The 17,305-nt window shown below is 43.4% G+C and overlaps 1 protein-coding gene across 1 annotated transcript in view; it reads left to right on the top strand.

Annotated features, from left to right (window-relative positions):
- The first annotated feature begins 252 nt into the window (after positions 1 to 252).
- Positions 253 to 17,305, top strand: part of EMILIN3 (elastin microfibril interfacer 3) — a 28,531-nt gene continuing 11,478 nt past the window's right edge. The window contains exons 1-2 of the mRNA XM_060772223.2: positions 253 to 788; positions 10,589 to 10,711. Coding sequence (XP_060628206.2) covers positions 256 to 788; positions 10,589 to 10,711 — 656 coding nt within the window. The 5' untranslated portion in view covers positions 253 to 255. The remainder of the gene's footprint in view (positions 789 to 10,588; positions 10,712 to 17,305) is intronic.

Here is a 17,305-nt window from a genome sequence, read left to right as displayed (position 1 = left end):
ACACTCTTTCCCTCGGTTCCTCCTCTCCTTCCTTCTCTCTCATTCCAGAGCCATTGTTTCCTCCTTCTTTCTTTCTTTCTTTCTTTCTTTTTTTGATGCTGTCCTGCGGGGGTCTGTCCCAGTGCCGCTGATTGGTGGGAGGGAGCCTTTGAAAGGCCGGTCGGGAGGAGGAGGAGGAGGAGGAGGAGGAGGAGGAGGAGGAGGAGGAGGAGGAGGAGGAGGAGGAGGAGGAGGAGGAGGCGGCGGCGAGGAGAGATGGGATGGGATCTTATGCTAATCCCGGGCGCGCGCGTGGGACCCGCCTCCCTGCCCTGCCGCGCTGAGGGGAGCCGGCCTGACGGGAAACCCATCGAAGGGCCCGGGAAGGTACAAAAGAGAGGCTTCTGGGGCTGGGAACAGCGGCCAAGCGGCGGTCCTTCGGGCAGCAGGGGCTCGGATGCCTCCGACCTCCTCTTTGGGCGTCTGCGAAGAAGGGTTCCCCCAGCGAAGCCTTCCCGGCGAGGAGACGCACCTCCCTCCGACCCACGCCTTCCTCGGGACGCTTTGGAGCATCTCCTTCCCTCCTTCCTTCCCTCCCGGGCGACGATGAGCAAGAGCCAGAGCTCTCCCTGCGCCCCGCTGGCTTCGCTCCTCTGCCTGGCCGGGACGCTCCTGGCTCGGCTGGCCGACGCCAAAGGCACCTACTACCGGGCCCCCCCGGCGCCCGTCGCCTACGGCAACCGCTACAGCCTCTACACCTCGGGATCCAGCCCGCAACTCACGCCGGGGAAGCCCTTGGGCAAGCACAAGTAAGCCCTCCCCTGGCTCGCCTTGCGCCCGCGCTCCTCGCCTCGCTTGGCTTCTCGCCCGCTCAGAGCTGGACCCCAAAAGCGACCAAGGAAAGAGGGAGGGAGGGAGGGATGGAAGGAGAGAACAATGTACTGTCGAAGGCTTGCATGGCCGGAATCACTGGGTTGTTGTGAGTTTTCCGGGCTGTATGGCCATGTTCCAGAAGCATTCTCTCCTGACGTTTCGCCTGCATCTATGGCAGGCATGCTCAGAAGTTGTGAGGTCTGTTGGGAACTAGGAAAGTGAGGTTTATATATCTGTGGAATGTCCAGAAACATTCTGTCCTGACGTTTCGCCTGCATCTATGGCAGGCATCCTCAGAAGTTGTGATGTCTGTTGGGAACTAGGCAAGTGAGGCTTATATATCTGTGGAGTGTCCAGAAGCATTCTGTTCTGACGTTTCGCCTGTATTGATGGCAAGCATCCTCAGAGGTTGTGAGGTCTTTCATGGCCGGAATCACTGAGTTCAGGCATGGAGCTGGGCGGGGGGGGGGGCGGCTTGGGGGGGCTTCACCCCCCCCCCCCCGAAATTCTCATGGTGGTTCGCGAAAAGGCCTTAGTGATGCATTATTTAAACTGTTATGTTTATTCATATCATGATCTGATCACCCTACTCAATATATCCCATATGCAGGGGGGTATTGGGGTAAAGATACAAAAGGTTTGCTAGGCTAGACCCTCTTTCACTCAGACTCAGCCCCCCCCCCGAAACAAACTCAGCCCCCCCCCCCTCCCGAATCAAAATCCTGGCTACGGGCCTGACTGAGTCGTTTAAGTTTTCCGGGCTGTATGGCCATGTTCCAGAAGCATTCTCTCCTGACGTTTCGCCTGCTTCTATGGCAGACATCCCCAGAGGTCGTGAGGTCTGTTGGAAACTAGGAAAATTTGGTTTATATATCTGTGGAATGTCTAGGATGGAAGAAAGAACTCATGCCAGTTTGAGGCAGGTATGAATGTTGTAATTGGCCGACTTGATGAGCATTTAATGGCCTAGCAGCTTCAAACCTGGTTGGTGGCTACCTGGGGGCTACCTAAGGTGGCTGGGGGCTACCTGGGTGGCTACCTAAGCCCAACAAAGGATTTTCCCCAGGCAGCAACCAGCCAGGCTTTGAAGCTGCAAGGCTATTCAGTGTTAATCAAGGTAGCCAATTGCAACATTCACACTTGCCTCAAACAGGCAAGAGTTCTTTCTCTCACCCTTGACATTCCACACATATATGAACACCCAATCATCCGGGCGTTCCCTGGGCAACGTCCTTGCAGACGGCCAATTCTCTCACACCAGAAGCGACTTGCAGTTTCTCAAGTCACTCCTGACACGACAAAAAAAATCCTCAGAGGTTGTGAGGTCTGTTGGAAAGTAGGAAAATGGGGTTTATATATCTATGGATTGTCCAGGGTGGGAGAAAGAACCCTTGTTTGTTCGAGGTAGGTGTGAATGTTGCAATTGGCCACCTTGATTAGCATTTAATGGCCTAGCAGTGTTCAAGGTCTGGCTTCTTACTGCCTGGGGGAATCCTTTATTGGGAGGTGATTAGCTGGTCTCTCTCTCTCTCTGTATCCTAGAGATATATATCCACAGACATATAAACCCCATTTTCACTCCCAGGTAGCCGCTGCCAGTTCCTTCGGGGCCTGAGGATGGCCAAGGGGTGCCTTCTATCACTCTCTTACTAGGACCGAGGGGGATTTCACCTCGGAGGTTTCGAGAAGGAGCCATGCTTTGGAGCCGCGTGGATGGATGCAAGGCTCAATCTTTCGCTCTCTCTCGCTCTCGCTCTCCTCCAATCTCTTTCTCCGCCACCCCTTTCCTTCCTCTCCGTTCTCCATTCCACGCAAACAAATCTGGAGAATTCATATGGATTTTCGCATTCCGGAATGCTCAAGGAAAGGGAGGGGGAGGGGAAGGGGAGGTTAGGACTGGATGGGAAAGAAGGACTCTCTCTCTCTTTGAAGCCTTGGGTCTTTCTCCATTTCGCCGCCTTCCTTTTCGTCTCAGCAATATATAGAATGGGTCCTTGGCAAGAAAGGGCGGAAGGCTCCGCGCAAAGGGACCTTTCCCCGCAAATGGTGTTGAAGGCGGGAGAGGAGAGAGTCCTTTGCTCGAGCCAAAGCTGGCTGGCTGTGGATTGGATTTCTCTCTCGAAGGATTTCTCCATCCCGATTCCTCTCCTGAAAGGATGGCTGGGCACAGGCGAAGTTGGTAGAGAGTTGAAGCAGGAAGCGCCTGGGTGACCCCTCTCAGGACGAGTGTCCTCAGGGGCTGGGAGCCTCACAACACCCCCTATGAGTAGGCAAGGATGAAGGAAAGCCATCCAATCCTAGAGCTGGAAGACCCCAAGGGCCATCCAATCCAAGCCCCTTCTGCAAAGGAGGAACACACAATGCAGAGGGACACCTAGCCTCTGTTTACAAACCTCAAGACAAGGAAAACTAACCATACTCTGTGACAGTTTATTCCACTGTGGAACAGCTCTAACCCCCAGAAAACTCAAGTTTAGATGGAATCTCTTGCTCAGTGGTTCTCAGCCTTCCTGATACCACCACCCCTTAATACAGTCCCTCATGTTGTGGTGACCCCCAACCATAACACTATTTTCGTTGCTACTTCATAACTGGAATTTTGCTACTGTTATGAATGGGAAGGATACTAGAGACAAAGTTGAAGTACTTTGGCCACATCATGAGGAGACAGCAAAGCTTAGAGAAGGCAATTATGCTGGGGAAAGTGGAAGGTAAAAGGGAGAGGGGCAGATCAAGGGCAAGATGGATGGATGGCATCCTTGAGGTGACTGGACTGACCTTGAAGGAGCTGGGGGTGGTGACAGCTGACAGGGAGCTCTGGCGTGGGCCGGTCCATGAGGTCACGAAGAGTCGGAGATGACTGAACAAATGAACAACATGAATGGTCATGCAAATATCTGATATGCAGGATGTATTTTCATCCACTGGACCAAATCTGGCACAGATTCCCGATATGCCCAAATCTGAATACTGGTAGGATTGGGGTGTAGACTGAATTTGTCATTTGGGAGTTGTCGTTGATGGGATTTATAGTTCACCTACAATCAAAGAGCATTCTGAATTCCACCAACAATGGAACTGAACTAAACTTGGCACACAGAACTCCCATGAATACTGGAAGGGTTTGGTGGGCATTGACCTTGAGTTTTGGAGTCGTAGTTCACCTATATCCAGAGAACACTGTGGACTCTGATGGATGGTGGATCTGGACCAAACTTGACACAAATACTCAATATGCTCAAATGTGAACAGTGGTGGTGTTTGGGGAAAATAGACTTGCCATTTGGGAGTTGTAGTTCCTGGGATTATAGTTCACCTACAATCAAAGAGCATTCTGAACCTCACCAACCACAGAATTGGGCCAAACTTCACACATAGAACCCCCATGACCTACAGAAAATACTGTGTTTTCTGATGGTCTTTGGTGACCCCTCTGACACCCTTCCATGACCCCCCAGGTGTCCCGACCCCCCCCCCCCCCCCCCGTTGAGAAATACTACAGCTGGAGGTCACTCAGGACATTGCACATCTAATTTGGCACCAGATTTTGCATTTCCTGGCCCGGTATTTAATATCCTTTTGTCTTGTACAAATCTGACTAAGAAGCCACTGTTTGATAACACTTTACCTGTTCTAGCTTACCTTCCATTTGTTGTGACACAAGAGCTCTCTAACAGAGACTGGTAAATATCTTAGAACAATAGCATCATAGAGCTGGAAGAGACCCCAAGGGCCAACCAGTCTAACCCCCAGCCATGCAAGAACACACAATCAAATCACTTCTGAAGATGACTCAATAGCAGTATGTGTGAAATGGTCTTGGAGTCCTCATGGACAGCAAGTTAAGCATGAGTCAACAATGTCATTTGGCACCTATAAATGCCAATGGGATTTTGGCCTGCATAAAGAGAAATATAGTGTCTAGATTCAGAGAAGTCATGCTACCCCGTATTCTGCCTTGGTCAAGCCACATCTGGAATACTGTGTCCAATTGTGAGCACCACAATTGAAGGGAGATGTTGACAAGCTGAAATGTGTCCAGAAGAGGGTGACTAGAATGATCAAGGATCTGGAGAACAAGTGCTATGAGGAGCAGCTTAAAGAGCTGGGTATGTTTAGCCTGAAGAAGGGAAGGCTGAGAGGAGACATGATAGTCATGTATAAATATGTGAGGGGAAGTCATAGGGTTAGGGTTCACAGTGATGCCCATTGTTCTGGGAGGGGTGGGGTAAATGGAAGGCCCCTGATGGTGAAGCCAACTCCATCTTGTGTGTTACGCAGCTTCCACTCTTGCCAGGGCATATCTACTTGTTGGGAGGAATGTCAGCATGGTCCAAACAGATGGCTTCACCATCAGGGGCCTTCCATCTACCCCACCTTTCCCAGCACAATGGGCATCACTGTGAACCTGTTGTTGATGTTGGTGTTGTGTGCTTTCAAGTCAACTCTGACTTATAGCAACCTTTTCAAGGTGTTTATTGTGGAAAGATTTCTTCAAAGAAGGTCTGTCATTGCCATCCTTTGAATCTGAAAAAGTGTGATTTTACCTTGTCGGTTTCTCTAGCAGGACAGGGATTTGAACTCTGGTCTCTTGGAAGCCTAGTCCAGCATTCATATCACTTCATTCATGCTGTCTCTTCCAAACAGATGGACCACCCTACTAAACAGCATAGCTAGTTGTCAGGATGGCTGCATGCTAGGTCTGGTGTCTGGCATCTGCATATCTTTTTCCTCAAAATTACATTGCATGTCTGTCAGAGCAGTTGGTTTTATTGCTTTGTTTTTGTACAGTGATATGTCCATTAATGAAACTAGATGATGATGATGATTAACAGTCAACCAGATGTTACTAATTCGAATTTTGGACCTTCAATAATCCAAAAATCTAGGAAGCAATGTGGTATCCCCAGATATTGTAATGTGATATGTAACTTTGTGTTTTTCTCAGAAAAATGAGTTGACGGCTATGTTTATGTTCTGCTGACTATGCTTATGTTCCCATAGGCAACTAATTGGCTGATGTCTGAAGATAATGTTGGCTCTGATAATTGTATTGTCAAATCCAATATGTGCTCTTCTTAATGGTCCCGTATTCTTACCTTCATTGATTATCTATTCATACTGCACCCACCTACCTGGAAGTAAGCACTCAGTGGCATTGACTTCTGAATAGGCATGTCTAGGTTTGAATAGTGAATTTGCAAAGTGGTGCAGAACTTTTACTGTGCTCTTCTCAACTGTGCTCTTCCCAATAGTGGGTCAGGCCACTATTATTCCCAATTACAAATAGAGAACAATAAGCATGGTTTCAGATTTCAGCAGGATTGTTATCTATGCTTTCGCAAAGGTGTGTGTGTGAAGGGCAGGGCATTATTGAGATTCTCCACAAGGTTTAAAGTCCATCTGGTAAACATATTCCTTATTAAATTGCAAACAGCAGTTTATTTCAGGAACATGAGTTGTATAAAAAGCTGCCACTGCTTTTTTTATACCAAGTAGTTTGGACTCCAATTTAGATGAGTGAAACTGGGCAGGGTGAAACAGATTTCTCAGTTTCTCATTCCTCACAGCAGACTCCCTAAACTCCCCAAATGAGAAGGACCCTACTGAAGGAGGTAGCTAGCTGTGGTGGCATGGGACCTTCATCTATTCACTCAAAAAACAAAGCAGAAAAAAATAAACAGAGGCATATTTTGTGAATAGAAAGTTTCATTGCCTAGTTTTGGGTAAACTCCCCTTCTTACCACTCAGGCCAGGTCTTACCATTATACAAAGTGAGGCAGATTCCTCAGATAACCAGTTTATCTGACTGTAGATTGCTAAGGATAAGAACAACTGTCACATCTTCCAATATGTCACAAATCAAAACTGGGACATGATGGCTCAGGCAACTTCAGAGGGTGGTCAAGATGGCCAAAGTTATTAATAAGGAAGGATTGAACTCTGGTCTCTTGGAAGCCTAGTCCAGCATTCAGATCAAGCAGTTTGCTTTTGCCTGAATCTAAGGAAGGAGTAATATTCTGCCTCCATTCTCCTCTCTCTACTAAGTTAATAGAGTGAAAACTAGTTTTGCACATTGAACTCACTTGCAGCAACTGAAGTAAGCTGAGGGAAAGGTGGGGGGTGAGAGAAGGAAAGAGAAACTGAGATATTTTAAGAGTAGATAAAATAGTAGGATGACAAAGGATTAATTGGGACTGGCCCTGCCCGTTTGTGACAGTTGGATGGGATGAGATGTTTGTGGGATTCTCATGCCAGAATAACTGGTTTAGGGGTACCATTTGCTGCTACTCCTCAGGCAGCAAAAGTATTTCAGTCGGGTTTTGAAACAAAATGGATTAGGCTGGCACCACAGTTTGTTTCATTCTGCAGCATCCTCTGACTCCTTGGTAGTTTCAGGGAAGGGGCCAGTGGAGCTCAAACAGCCAGTATAGGGCAGTAGTTCAAATTCATAAGATTAAGAAGATTTTATACAACCATGAAGAGCCTCTCCATGTCATCCTGAAATGACCTCCCTGAGGCTGAGGGATGACCTAAATAGGCACACAATAAGTCCACTGAAGGATAAAGACGCATGAATGGGTTATAGCAGAGTTTCTCAAACTGTGTTCCCCCAGATATTTTGGACTTCAGTTCCCACAATTCCTAACAGCTGGTAATCTTCCTGGGGGTTTTGGGAGCTGAAGTCCAAAACACCTGGAACACAGTTTCACTGGGTTAGAGCAAGTGGATCATGGAGAGGATTTGCCCTCCTATTCTATGAACTCTCAGTGGATGGTAGATTCAGGACAGATAAAAAAAGTTGGTCACACAGTGTGCAATTAATGCATGGGATATGTAGCTATGAGATGTGGGGTGAGTCTGGTTGATGCAGATATGATTGAGCTCTATGGTCTAACTTAGTATAAAGCAAATTCCTATGTCCCTATGCCCCCTACACACATCCTGTAAAGTGAACCTGTGTCATACAGATGTGCAGCACAGACCAGGATTAGACAAGGTGGGGATCATTGCAACATTTTTGTTGTAGCTTTGACTTTTTCTGTTGTGTTTTTACCTTCAAGTGGTGTTTTTCTTTACCCACTGTAACAACCTCCAAGCTATTGGCTGCAAAATTGGTTGGGAGGCAAATCTTCTTTGGCATTTAATCTGAATGTGAAGATTTTCAAGGTGCTCAAACCTATTCCCAAATGCAGCACCGTGGGCAGTTCCCTGATGGCTCAGACTAAAAAGTGGAGCAGCCTTCTTCATGGTTTATGTTGGCAGCTTCTAACTAAGAGTGATTCTACTAATCAGTTTATTATGTCCTAAGTGACAGCTACCTAAGTCTTTGTTAGAGCCAGCATGATATAGTTGAGTGTTTGGATTAGGACTCTGGCCTAATTTCCAACCATGGAAACTTGGGCAAGTTACACTCTTGAAACCTAAGAGAAGGGCAAAGGGAAACCCCATCTGAGCAAATCCTGTCAAGAAAAAACTTTATGGGTAGGTTGCCATAAATTGGAGTCAACTTGGAGGCACATAACTACAACAAATCAATGTGTTGTTGAGGGCTTTCATGGCCAGAATCACTGGGTTGCTGTGAGTTTTCTGGGCTGTATGGCCATGTTCCAGAAGCATTCTCTCCTGATATTTCACCCACATCATAGAATGTTTCTGGAACATGGCCATACAGTCCAGAAAACCCGCAGCAACCTACAACAAATAACTTTGCTTCTGTAGTAACCCATTTTATGTGGACTGCATAGTGGGTTTCTCTCATAAATTCGTACTCAGATTTTTAGATTTAGCATTTGAATCATGACATTATAGAGTACAAAATAACAATAAAACTACATCTCAACTTCTAGTACTTCACTTTTGATTTTGGTGTATATTCTGTGTGGTAGGTATAGCTACTAGGTCAGCCCTAATGGACCACATTAAAGCACTGTCTAGTCTGGCAGCAATTGGGTAGTTTTTTTGAAAAAAATTAAACACAGATCTTCTCACTCTTAGCCAACTTCTCCACCCAGAATTTCCTAAGAAACCCACTTAAGGTTTTCAGCACTTTTAAATGTTAAACAAGATGTTCAAGTCTTTTGGTGTGCTTTGCTCTGTTCTCCAGGTTTTTTCTCCCACTTAAAAAAACAGAGTTCCATTAATCCAATTGCAAACACATGGCATTTCATGGCAAATTATTACAACAGTTGTTCCAGGTTTCCTATTCAGAAATGCGATGGATTTTAGAATAGATTTAAAAAAAAATTATCAGGTTCTCCAGCTCAGATTTTCAAAGCCTTAGATTTGAGGTATGCTGCATAAGTAACTGAAGTTGTTTTATTGTGACAGATCAATCATATCATGTTTGCAGAATGGTTCCTCCTTTAGGTCTGAAATAACAACTAGCAGCCTGTTGTTGAATAATGATGATATCAGTAGATGTTTGCAATTGCAACTCACTCTTTTTGGGTCTTGCAGAAGTCAGAGTTCACTATATGATGACCAAAATCTCCTCCCAAACACATCTTTTCTGAGCCCCATGAACTCATCCCAATGCAGGATCTCAGCCATATCTCTACTTCCCATCTGAAAAATCTCTAGGGTTTATTGTGCTTATCTTTTGACCTGATCTCTGCATTCAAATCTCAACTCAGCTATGATGTTTACATCATGACCTTAGTCCAGTCATTACCTTTCAACCTAATCTACTTCCAGGGTTGTAATAACCCAAATTTCCACTGAAGTAAGGTACTTGCAGAGGAATTAACATTCTGTTCTCTGCATGTTAAATTATTAGATACTGAAGGGGATGATCTGGACCTTTCCTTCTCTATTCATAGAAAAGAAGAGTCCATATCATCCTCTTTGGTATGGCTCCAGAAGAACTTGGAGTAAAACCACCAGAATCCTCCATCTAGTATGGCCACTGGTCCTAATGGCTGGGAATTAGAGAGTAAAACAATAATTATTCAAGGCTCTACATCCAGCAAGGTTTGCCAAATCATTTCCAATAACTTGGCCTAGCTATAAATATGTCTAATGTGAGTTTAGACTTTGCTCCATCTGCCAAGGATCTGTATTGGGACCTCTTTTTTTTTAATTCATTCATATTCAAACAACCACAAAAAGTCAAGAGTCAGGATCAGGTCACCTGGGAGATGGGATATTACAGTATTAGTCTATAAGAATGTTTTAGTTTTTTAATCTTACTGCAGATGCTAGATAACTGCAGGCAAAGGCCAAGATGCTGGATTAGTGATTAAGTATGTTTAACAAAGTAGAATTTCTTAGCTTCCCCACCACCACCACCACTCACACGATCTGATTTACCACAATGCCATCAACTATTGTGAATAATGGGGATCTGTTCTCCTATCAACCAGGGCACAACCAACTGATATTTCTACCTTCCTCCCACAAGTGTTCACTAATGTAGCATTAAGAAGAAGGATCCTTGCCAAAATTCCTCTTCACACCAAAGAGGAGAGTGGAAACATCAGTCTGCTGCACCCCAATAAACAGAATACCACCACCACCCACAGTGACTGATGCCTGGTGAACTTTTATGATCTCTACATATTCCTTACGCTACTTGGTAAATAGGGGCCACGAATACAAATCACTTATGAATGCATAGCTCAAGGTTGCACTTTTGTAACTGGATTCATGAATTACAGCCAAAGTCTGGGAATAGATGGTGCACCAGGTCTGGCCACCAGATGTTTGACCAAATTTTGTTTTGTTTCTCCTGCAGGAGCTACTGTGCGTATGTGGTGCATAGGAATGTGACATGCACCCTTCAGGATGGAGTAGAGAGCTATGTGAAAGCTGAATATCACAAGTGCAGCTGGGGACCCAAGTGTCCTGGAAAAGTCCTGTAAGTAGATGCTGTGATTGAACTCTAGCTTGGTGGAAACTACAGAAGACTATGAGTTTATTTTGACTTGATTGAAAGAAACAGTAATCCCTAGGGCAAGAGTTGGGTGGTTGCATCCCATGTGCTGCAAACAGTTTTGTTGCCCACCATTAGTGCCTCCTAATATTATTACCCTCTCCATTGGTGTGGGATGCAATTTTGGCACATTCCACCCTCCTACCCCCCAATGTTATTCCAGGACCAGGAGAGAATTTTTCCACCAGAGAGAAATAAAACATTAGAAGTATAAAGTAAACAGGAAAAGAACCAGAAATGAAAGACTTTTCGGGGGTGGAGGATCTCCAAAGGGGAGGGCACTTTTTTTACTCTCATCTACAACAACTCATCTACAATTTCAGAAAAACATATTTTTTCTGTTTTATTGACTATTCTAAAACCTTTGACTGTATGGATAATAATAAATTGTGGCAAGTTCTTGGTGGTATGGGCATACCAAGACACCTTGTTTGTCTCCTGAGGAATCTGTATAATGACCAAGTAGCAACAGTAAGAACTGACCATGGAACAACAGACTAATTCAAGATCAGGAAAGGCGTACGGCAGGGTTGCATACTCTCACCCAACCTATCCCACTTGTATGCAGAACACATCATGTGATGTGGAGGGCTTGACGAATGCAAGACTGGGGTTAAAATTGCTGGAAGAAACATTAACAACCTTAGATATGATACCACTTTGATGGCCAAAAGTGAGGACGAGCTGAGGAGCCTTCTATCCAAGGTGAAAGAAGAAAGTGCAAAAGCTGGGTTGCAGTTAAACATAAAAAACCAAGATTATGGCAACAAGACTGATTGATAACTGACAAATAGAGGGTGAAAACGTGGAGGCAGTGACAGACTTTGTAATTCTAGGTGCAAAGATCACTGCAGATGCAGACTGCAGCCAGGAAATCAGAAGACGTGTACTTCTTGGGAGGAGAGCAATGTCCAATCTCGATAAATTAGTTAAAGCAATGGTATTCCCTGTAGTCACCTATGGAGTGAGAGCTGGACCTTAGGGAAGGCTGAGCGAAGGAAGATAGATGTTTTTGAACTGTGGTGTTGGAGGAAAGTTCTGAGAGTGCCTTGGACTGCGAGAAGATCCAACCAGTCCATACGTCGGAAATAAAGCCCAACTGCTCATTGGAGGGAAGGATATTAGAGGCAAAGATGAAGAACTTTGGCCAGAACATGAGTAGACAGGAAAGCTTAGAGAAGACAATAATGCTGGGGAAAATGGAAGGAAAAAGGAAGAGGGGCCGACCAAGGGCAAGATGGATGGAGGTTATCCTTGAAGTGGCTTGACCTTGAAGGAGCTGGGGGTGGTGATGGCCGACAGGGAGCTCTGGCGTGGGCTGGTCCATGAGGTCATGAAGAGTTGGAAGCAACTGAACAAATAAACAACACCACAACAACTCTTGTGTATCAATCATCCTGATAAGTAATAGCCAAATATTCTGTTAACCTGACAACCTCTTTCTTCTGCAATTATTTTCCTACTTAATTGGTTCATATCATTGTCTTCTTTGGTGTCTCAGTGACCCTTAGTCACAGACTTTATAATTGGAAGGCAGCTCCTGAGTCAGTTTTCCTCATACACAGGGTCTGCTATTTAATGCAACCTTTTTGTTCAAAACAGAAGTGAAAAACTAGAAGTTTTGAAAAACTCTGGAGATGCTATTCACACACTCAGTCAAGGGCCTGCAACCTGTTTTCAAGGAGGAGTATTATTACTCCTCTGCTGTAGGTTTCCAGGAATAGAAATTTTCAATCAAAATTTTGGGAAGCACTATGGGGCCAAAGTTCCCAAGCTCTGCTCTTGTTACATATGAAAACTTCCACAAGTAATTTTATAGATAGAAATATAGATAGGTAGGCAGTTTGATAAATTCACCCAAATAAATTGTTTAGATATTTGTGTGGTGATGGTGTTGTCTTGGAGCCTTTATAAGGACTGAGGATGTAACACTTCATTATTACCATTCTTGTAGAAAGTAAAGGTCATTCCACACAGCCATACTACCCAGAATATCAAGGCAGAATAACCCACAATATCTGCTTTGAACTGGGTTAATTGAGTCCACACTGCCATAGCTCCCAGTTCAAAGCAGATAATGTCGGGTTTTATTCAGCTGTGTGGAAGAGGCCTAAGATGTACTTTTTGCATTTTCCTCTACTTCTTCATAATCTTTACTTTTCTATACTTTTCTAACACTGTTGAAATTTATGCACAAAATGAATAAATGGCATTTTAATGTGTAAAACAACATTTTCTTTACATAGAGGTTGTTTTTATATAGAAGGCCCTTCTACATAATCAGATAACCCATAATGTCAAGATGGACAATCCTCAATATCTTCTTTGAACTGGGTTATCTGAGTCCACACTGCCATATAACCCAGTTCAAAGCAGATAATGTTGTTACGTTGTCAGCTGTGTGGAAGGGGCCAGAGAAGTACTGTTTCCTCCACATAAAATGCTGTATTCGGGTACATTCTACTCAAAATTTGGACATTCCTTGCACATAAATGCATGGTTTTGGCACTAAAAATACCTTCAAAATTTGCACAGAACTGGAAAGATTTTCTGCAGTCTAGGATTTTTCTTGTCAGCTTTTTCCAATACTCTTTCCATCCCTAATGATGAAGTGCTACATTTCAGCATTTTCCAGTATTCTATGTATGCAACTTCAGAAAGTGAAGTACCTGTTTCAGGTGATATGAAATCCTCTTTGACCACAAATTCATATTAGAAAGATATTTGTATTATGCGAACTACAAAGTTTGGACAAAAATGCAAGTTTTTGAGACCTCCAGAGCTTTTTGTCTGGCAACATAAAAAAAGGTGCTGGAAGCCTTGTGAACAGAGGCAGACAGATTATATTTGTTGCTTATAGTATATGACACTGAATTTAGTGCAAAGCAGGCAACAGCTTCCCATGCTCCCCTTGGCAGCTTTGCTTCCCTATGTCATGCTTCTAAGTGACAGAAGCCCTCTTATATATCACTCTCTTTGAAAGTGGAAAGGCTCTTGCTGTGGCCTCCTTCCAACAGAGACCCATGCTAGCCAACTGTCCAAAAGCAGTTCCGCATGACTATGTATTTCTTGGAAGCAGACCCAAATATAGCATAAATCTTTTATATTGTATGGACAGGGTCCAAAAGCCATGAAGAGAGTAGCCTTCAATAGCAACGGACAGTTTCTGCAGTGCTGCCACCAGTGGTGGGTTCCCTGATTTGGCTGATATAAGAGAATGTGCTGGCAGAAGAACATCTTCAGAGTTAATTTTGCTTTTCTTAGGCTCCAGATCTAAGATGACCTTTCACTTAATAGATGTTCTATGTATGCAGAAAAACCCCTCTAATTATAGCCAGGGCTTGAGCAAAATACTCTATGAATTCCCAGAATCATCAAGCCAGCATGGCAGATTTTTTTGCATTTGTCATCCAATGGTTATGATGATGACAACAAAAACAACAATGTTTCAAAGTTCTGGATCCAACTCCATATTTCAGGGCTTCTCGTTTCCCATTCAAGTCATTTCTGACTTTATCTTGAAGTTTTCTTGGCAAGATTTGTTTAGGGGGAATTTGCTATTGCCTTCCTCTGAGAACCCTATATTTTGACTATTCATAGACCCGAGAACCTAGGGAGGCCCACAAATACTTCCATTTGTGCTCCTCTCTAGGTCCTAAGTATTATTCTGAGGTATCCTTGGCCCAGAAGAATACCATAGATCAATACTGGAGAACCTAGATAGGCTCACAAAATACTGGATATCAAAACCATAAATAAGAGAGTTTGATTATCATTTGCCCAAAGTCACCTGGTGGGTTTCCATAGTTAAACAAGGCTTTGAACCATGGTCTCTCAGAGTCCTAGTTCAACTACACCATGCTGGTCCTCACAGATGGTACAAGGACATATGAGCATATCTACATCATGTCACTTTACAATAATAAAGAGGAGAAGTCTCAGCTTCAAGAACATACAGTCTAAAAACAGGGGGGGGGGGGGATAACCGAGAAAGGGGAGAGAAATAAAGCAGGGAAAGAGAGAACAACATCTTGTTAGTTCAGCCATACCAACTTCAGGCTTTGTTATGACAGAGCAACCTTTTGCAACCTGGCTTCCAACAGACATTTTGGGTGGTAACTTTAATCATTCCTAGCCATTAGCTAACATTGACAGCAGTGAGGTTAGCCTAGCGATTATGATAATAACAATAATAATAATATTTATTTATTTCTAACCCACACCTATCTCCCTGAAGAGACTCAGCGCGGCTTCCAAATGTAACATAAACATGATGGGAGTTGTAGTACAACCTATAAGGTTGTTGCAAAGATTTCAAGAAAAGGTTGTGCATTAGGAAACTCAAAAAATCCTTGAGTAAAACATATGAATAATCTCTCATGGTTTTTCTTGGCAAGGTTTGTTCAGAGGAGCTTTTCCATTGCCTGTGTTCAGCTGGGAGAGTGATAATTACCCCTAAAATGGGTCCTTTGGCTGGGCTAGAATTTGAATTTTGATCTGTTAGGGTGCATCTATTCTAGAATTACTGCAGTTTGACACTACTTTAGCTGCCATGGCTCAATGTTATGAAGTCCTGTGCTTTGTAGTTTGGTGATGCACCAGCATTCTTTGGAAGACAAAGCTAAAAAACTTGTAAAGCTTCTATTCCCATAATTCCACAGCATTGAGTCATGACAGCTAAAATGGTGTCAAACTGCACCTTCTACAGTATAGATGCACCTTAGGTTATAAATTCATTACTGAAATGACTCTTGCTGTGACCTTCTTGAGTTCCCATGGGGAGAAAGGCAGAGTATAAATAAATAAATAAATAATTCTGCAATACTGTATACTAGCAAATATACAATTATTTTTACCTTAACTTTTCTTATCTTTTCAATTCTATGTAGCTCTTAGTTGTATCTTTTCTTCTTTCTTTTCTTTCTATTTCTTGACTCTCTTGACTCTCTGTTTTGGGAATAGGGTATAAATAAAGTGACTGGCTAATCAAAACAGAAAAGCAATCCATTGGGGAACGGAAAATATACTCGGGACAGTTTGGGAGAAGACATGTTCAGCCTGATTGTGTTTTACCTGGGGAAGTGTATGAGACAGCTATCTTCCAGTCAGAATAAATTACTTTGAAGGGTCATTAAGTTCTGTTAAAAACATCTGTTTTAACACCCACTGAAATCAGTAAGACTAAAACCTGATTTTGATAGAGTTCTCATGCTGTGATGTCCCAAATAGTTCAAAACCATCTGGTTCATCTGAATTTTATATGTTGGCTCAGATACTCAGTGAGCAGATGGAGAACTTATACATGTAGTGAAATAAATAAATAAATACTTCCTTGTTGTTGGAATGAAAAAAAAAACCAGTAAGATCAATTGAGACTCAGTTAGAATTGCCTATGAGAAGGAATGCTCACTATTTCCAGCCAAGGAGACTTATAGCTTCTCTGAGAAAAACAAAACAGGAATGGCATGCATAAAGGAAAGCAATGTTAAGTAATAAGAAGGCATGCCATACTTTTGAACAATTCCCATCTGAGCAAGAGACTTCCCAACAAATGAAAAACAATTTATTTCAACTATATTTGCATATCAGTGCTGAATCCTGAAGTCAGCATTTAAATTTCAAAATGCCAAATAGCAAAGGATTTCCCTCTTCCCAAAATATAACGTCAGCCCCAGTTTGTGCATGTATTATGCACTCCAATTTGCATTGGAGACTGTTCATCTTAGTCACTGAGAAGATCTGGCACAGGCTGCATAAGATTAGGGATGCTTGAGAAATTCATCGGCTTCACTTTCTAATGGGGGGATTACTTCTCAGCACAATAGGACCATAGATCCAAGTGCAATTTGCGTTTGGAAAAATGTGCACATTTTAAAATGCACATGAGGAATTGAATACCTTGGGAAAATGCATTCAAATATGCTGTAATTGTTGGAGGGATAAATTTTGCAAATGTTTAATTCAGAAAATGTCCATAAAACTATTCGCATTTTAAGAAAAGCACATGACAATACATATAATTTTTCACATAACAGAGGAATTAGCAGCAGAGAGTTTGAATGGTATAGTGATTCAAATCTTGGACTTGGACTTCAGTTCCACAGTGTGAAGCCATGGCTGTTAAATGTTGTCAAATTGCATTAATTATCAACTGTTAGGATTTCTAGGGGTTGAAGACCAAAACATCTGGGGACTCACAGGTTGAGAACCACTGGCCTATAAAGAGCTGGTTTAACCTCTGGTTTGCTAGAAAAACTGAATTACTGTGTTGTAAAATGATGCATGTCTAAAAAGTGTGTCACCAACATGAAATGTTTGGAAAGCTCTATTCTACAGTGTAGAGTCTGTCCTAGAGTAAGAAATCTGTTTTTAGTAAGATGGCATAGTCTTACTGGAAATCAGTGTACATGCCACCCTAAGATCTTCTGGGGAGGCCCTGCTCTCTATCCCGCCTGCTTCACAGGTGCGGCTAGTGGGTACGACAGATAGGGCCTTTTCTGTGGTGGCCCCTCGGCTTTG

This window comes from Anolis sagrei, chromosome 4 (genome assembly GCF_037176765.1).
Source record: "Anolis sagrei isolate rAnoSag1 chromosome 4, rAnoSag1.mat, whole genome shotgun sequence".
Taxonomy (NCBI): domain Eukaryota; kingdom Metazoa; phylum Chordata; class Lepidosauria; order Squamata; family Dactyloidae; genus Anolis; species Anolis sagrei.
The sequence above is the reverse complement of the archived record's forward strand: the minus strand, read 5'-3'. Positions and strand labels throughout refer to the sequence as shown.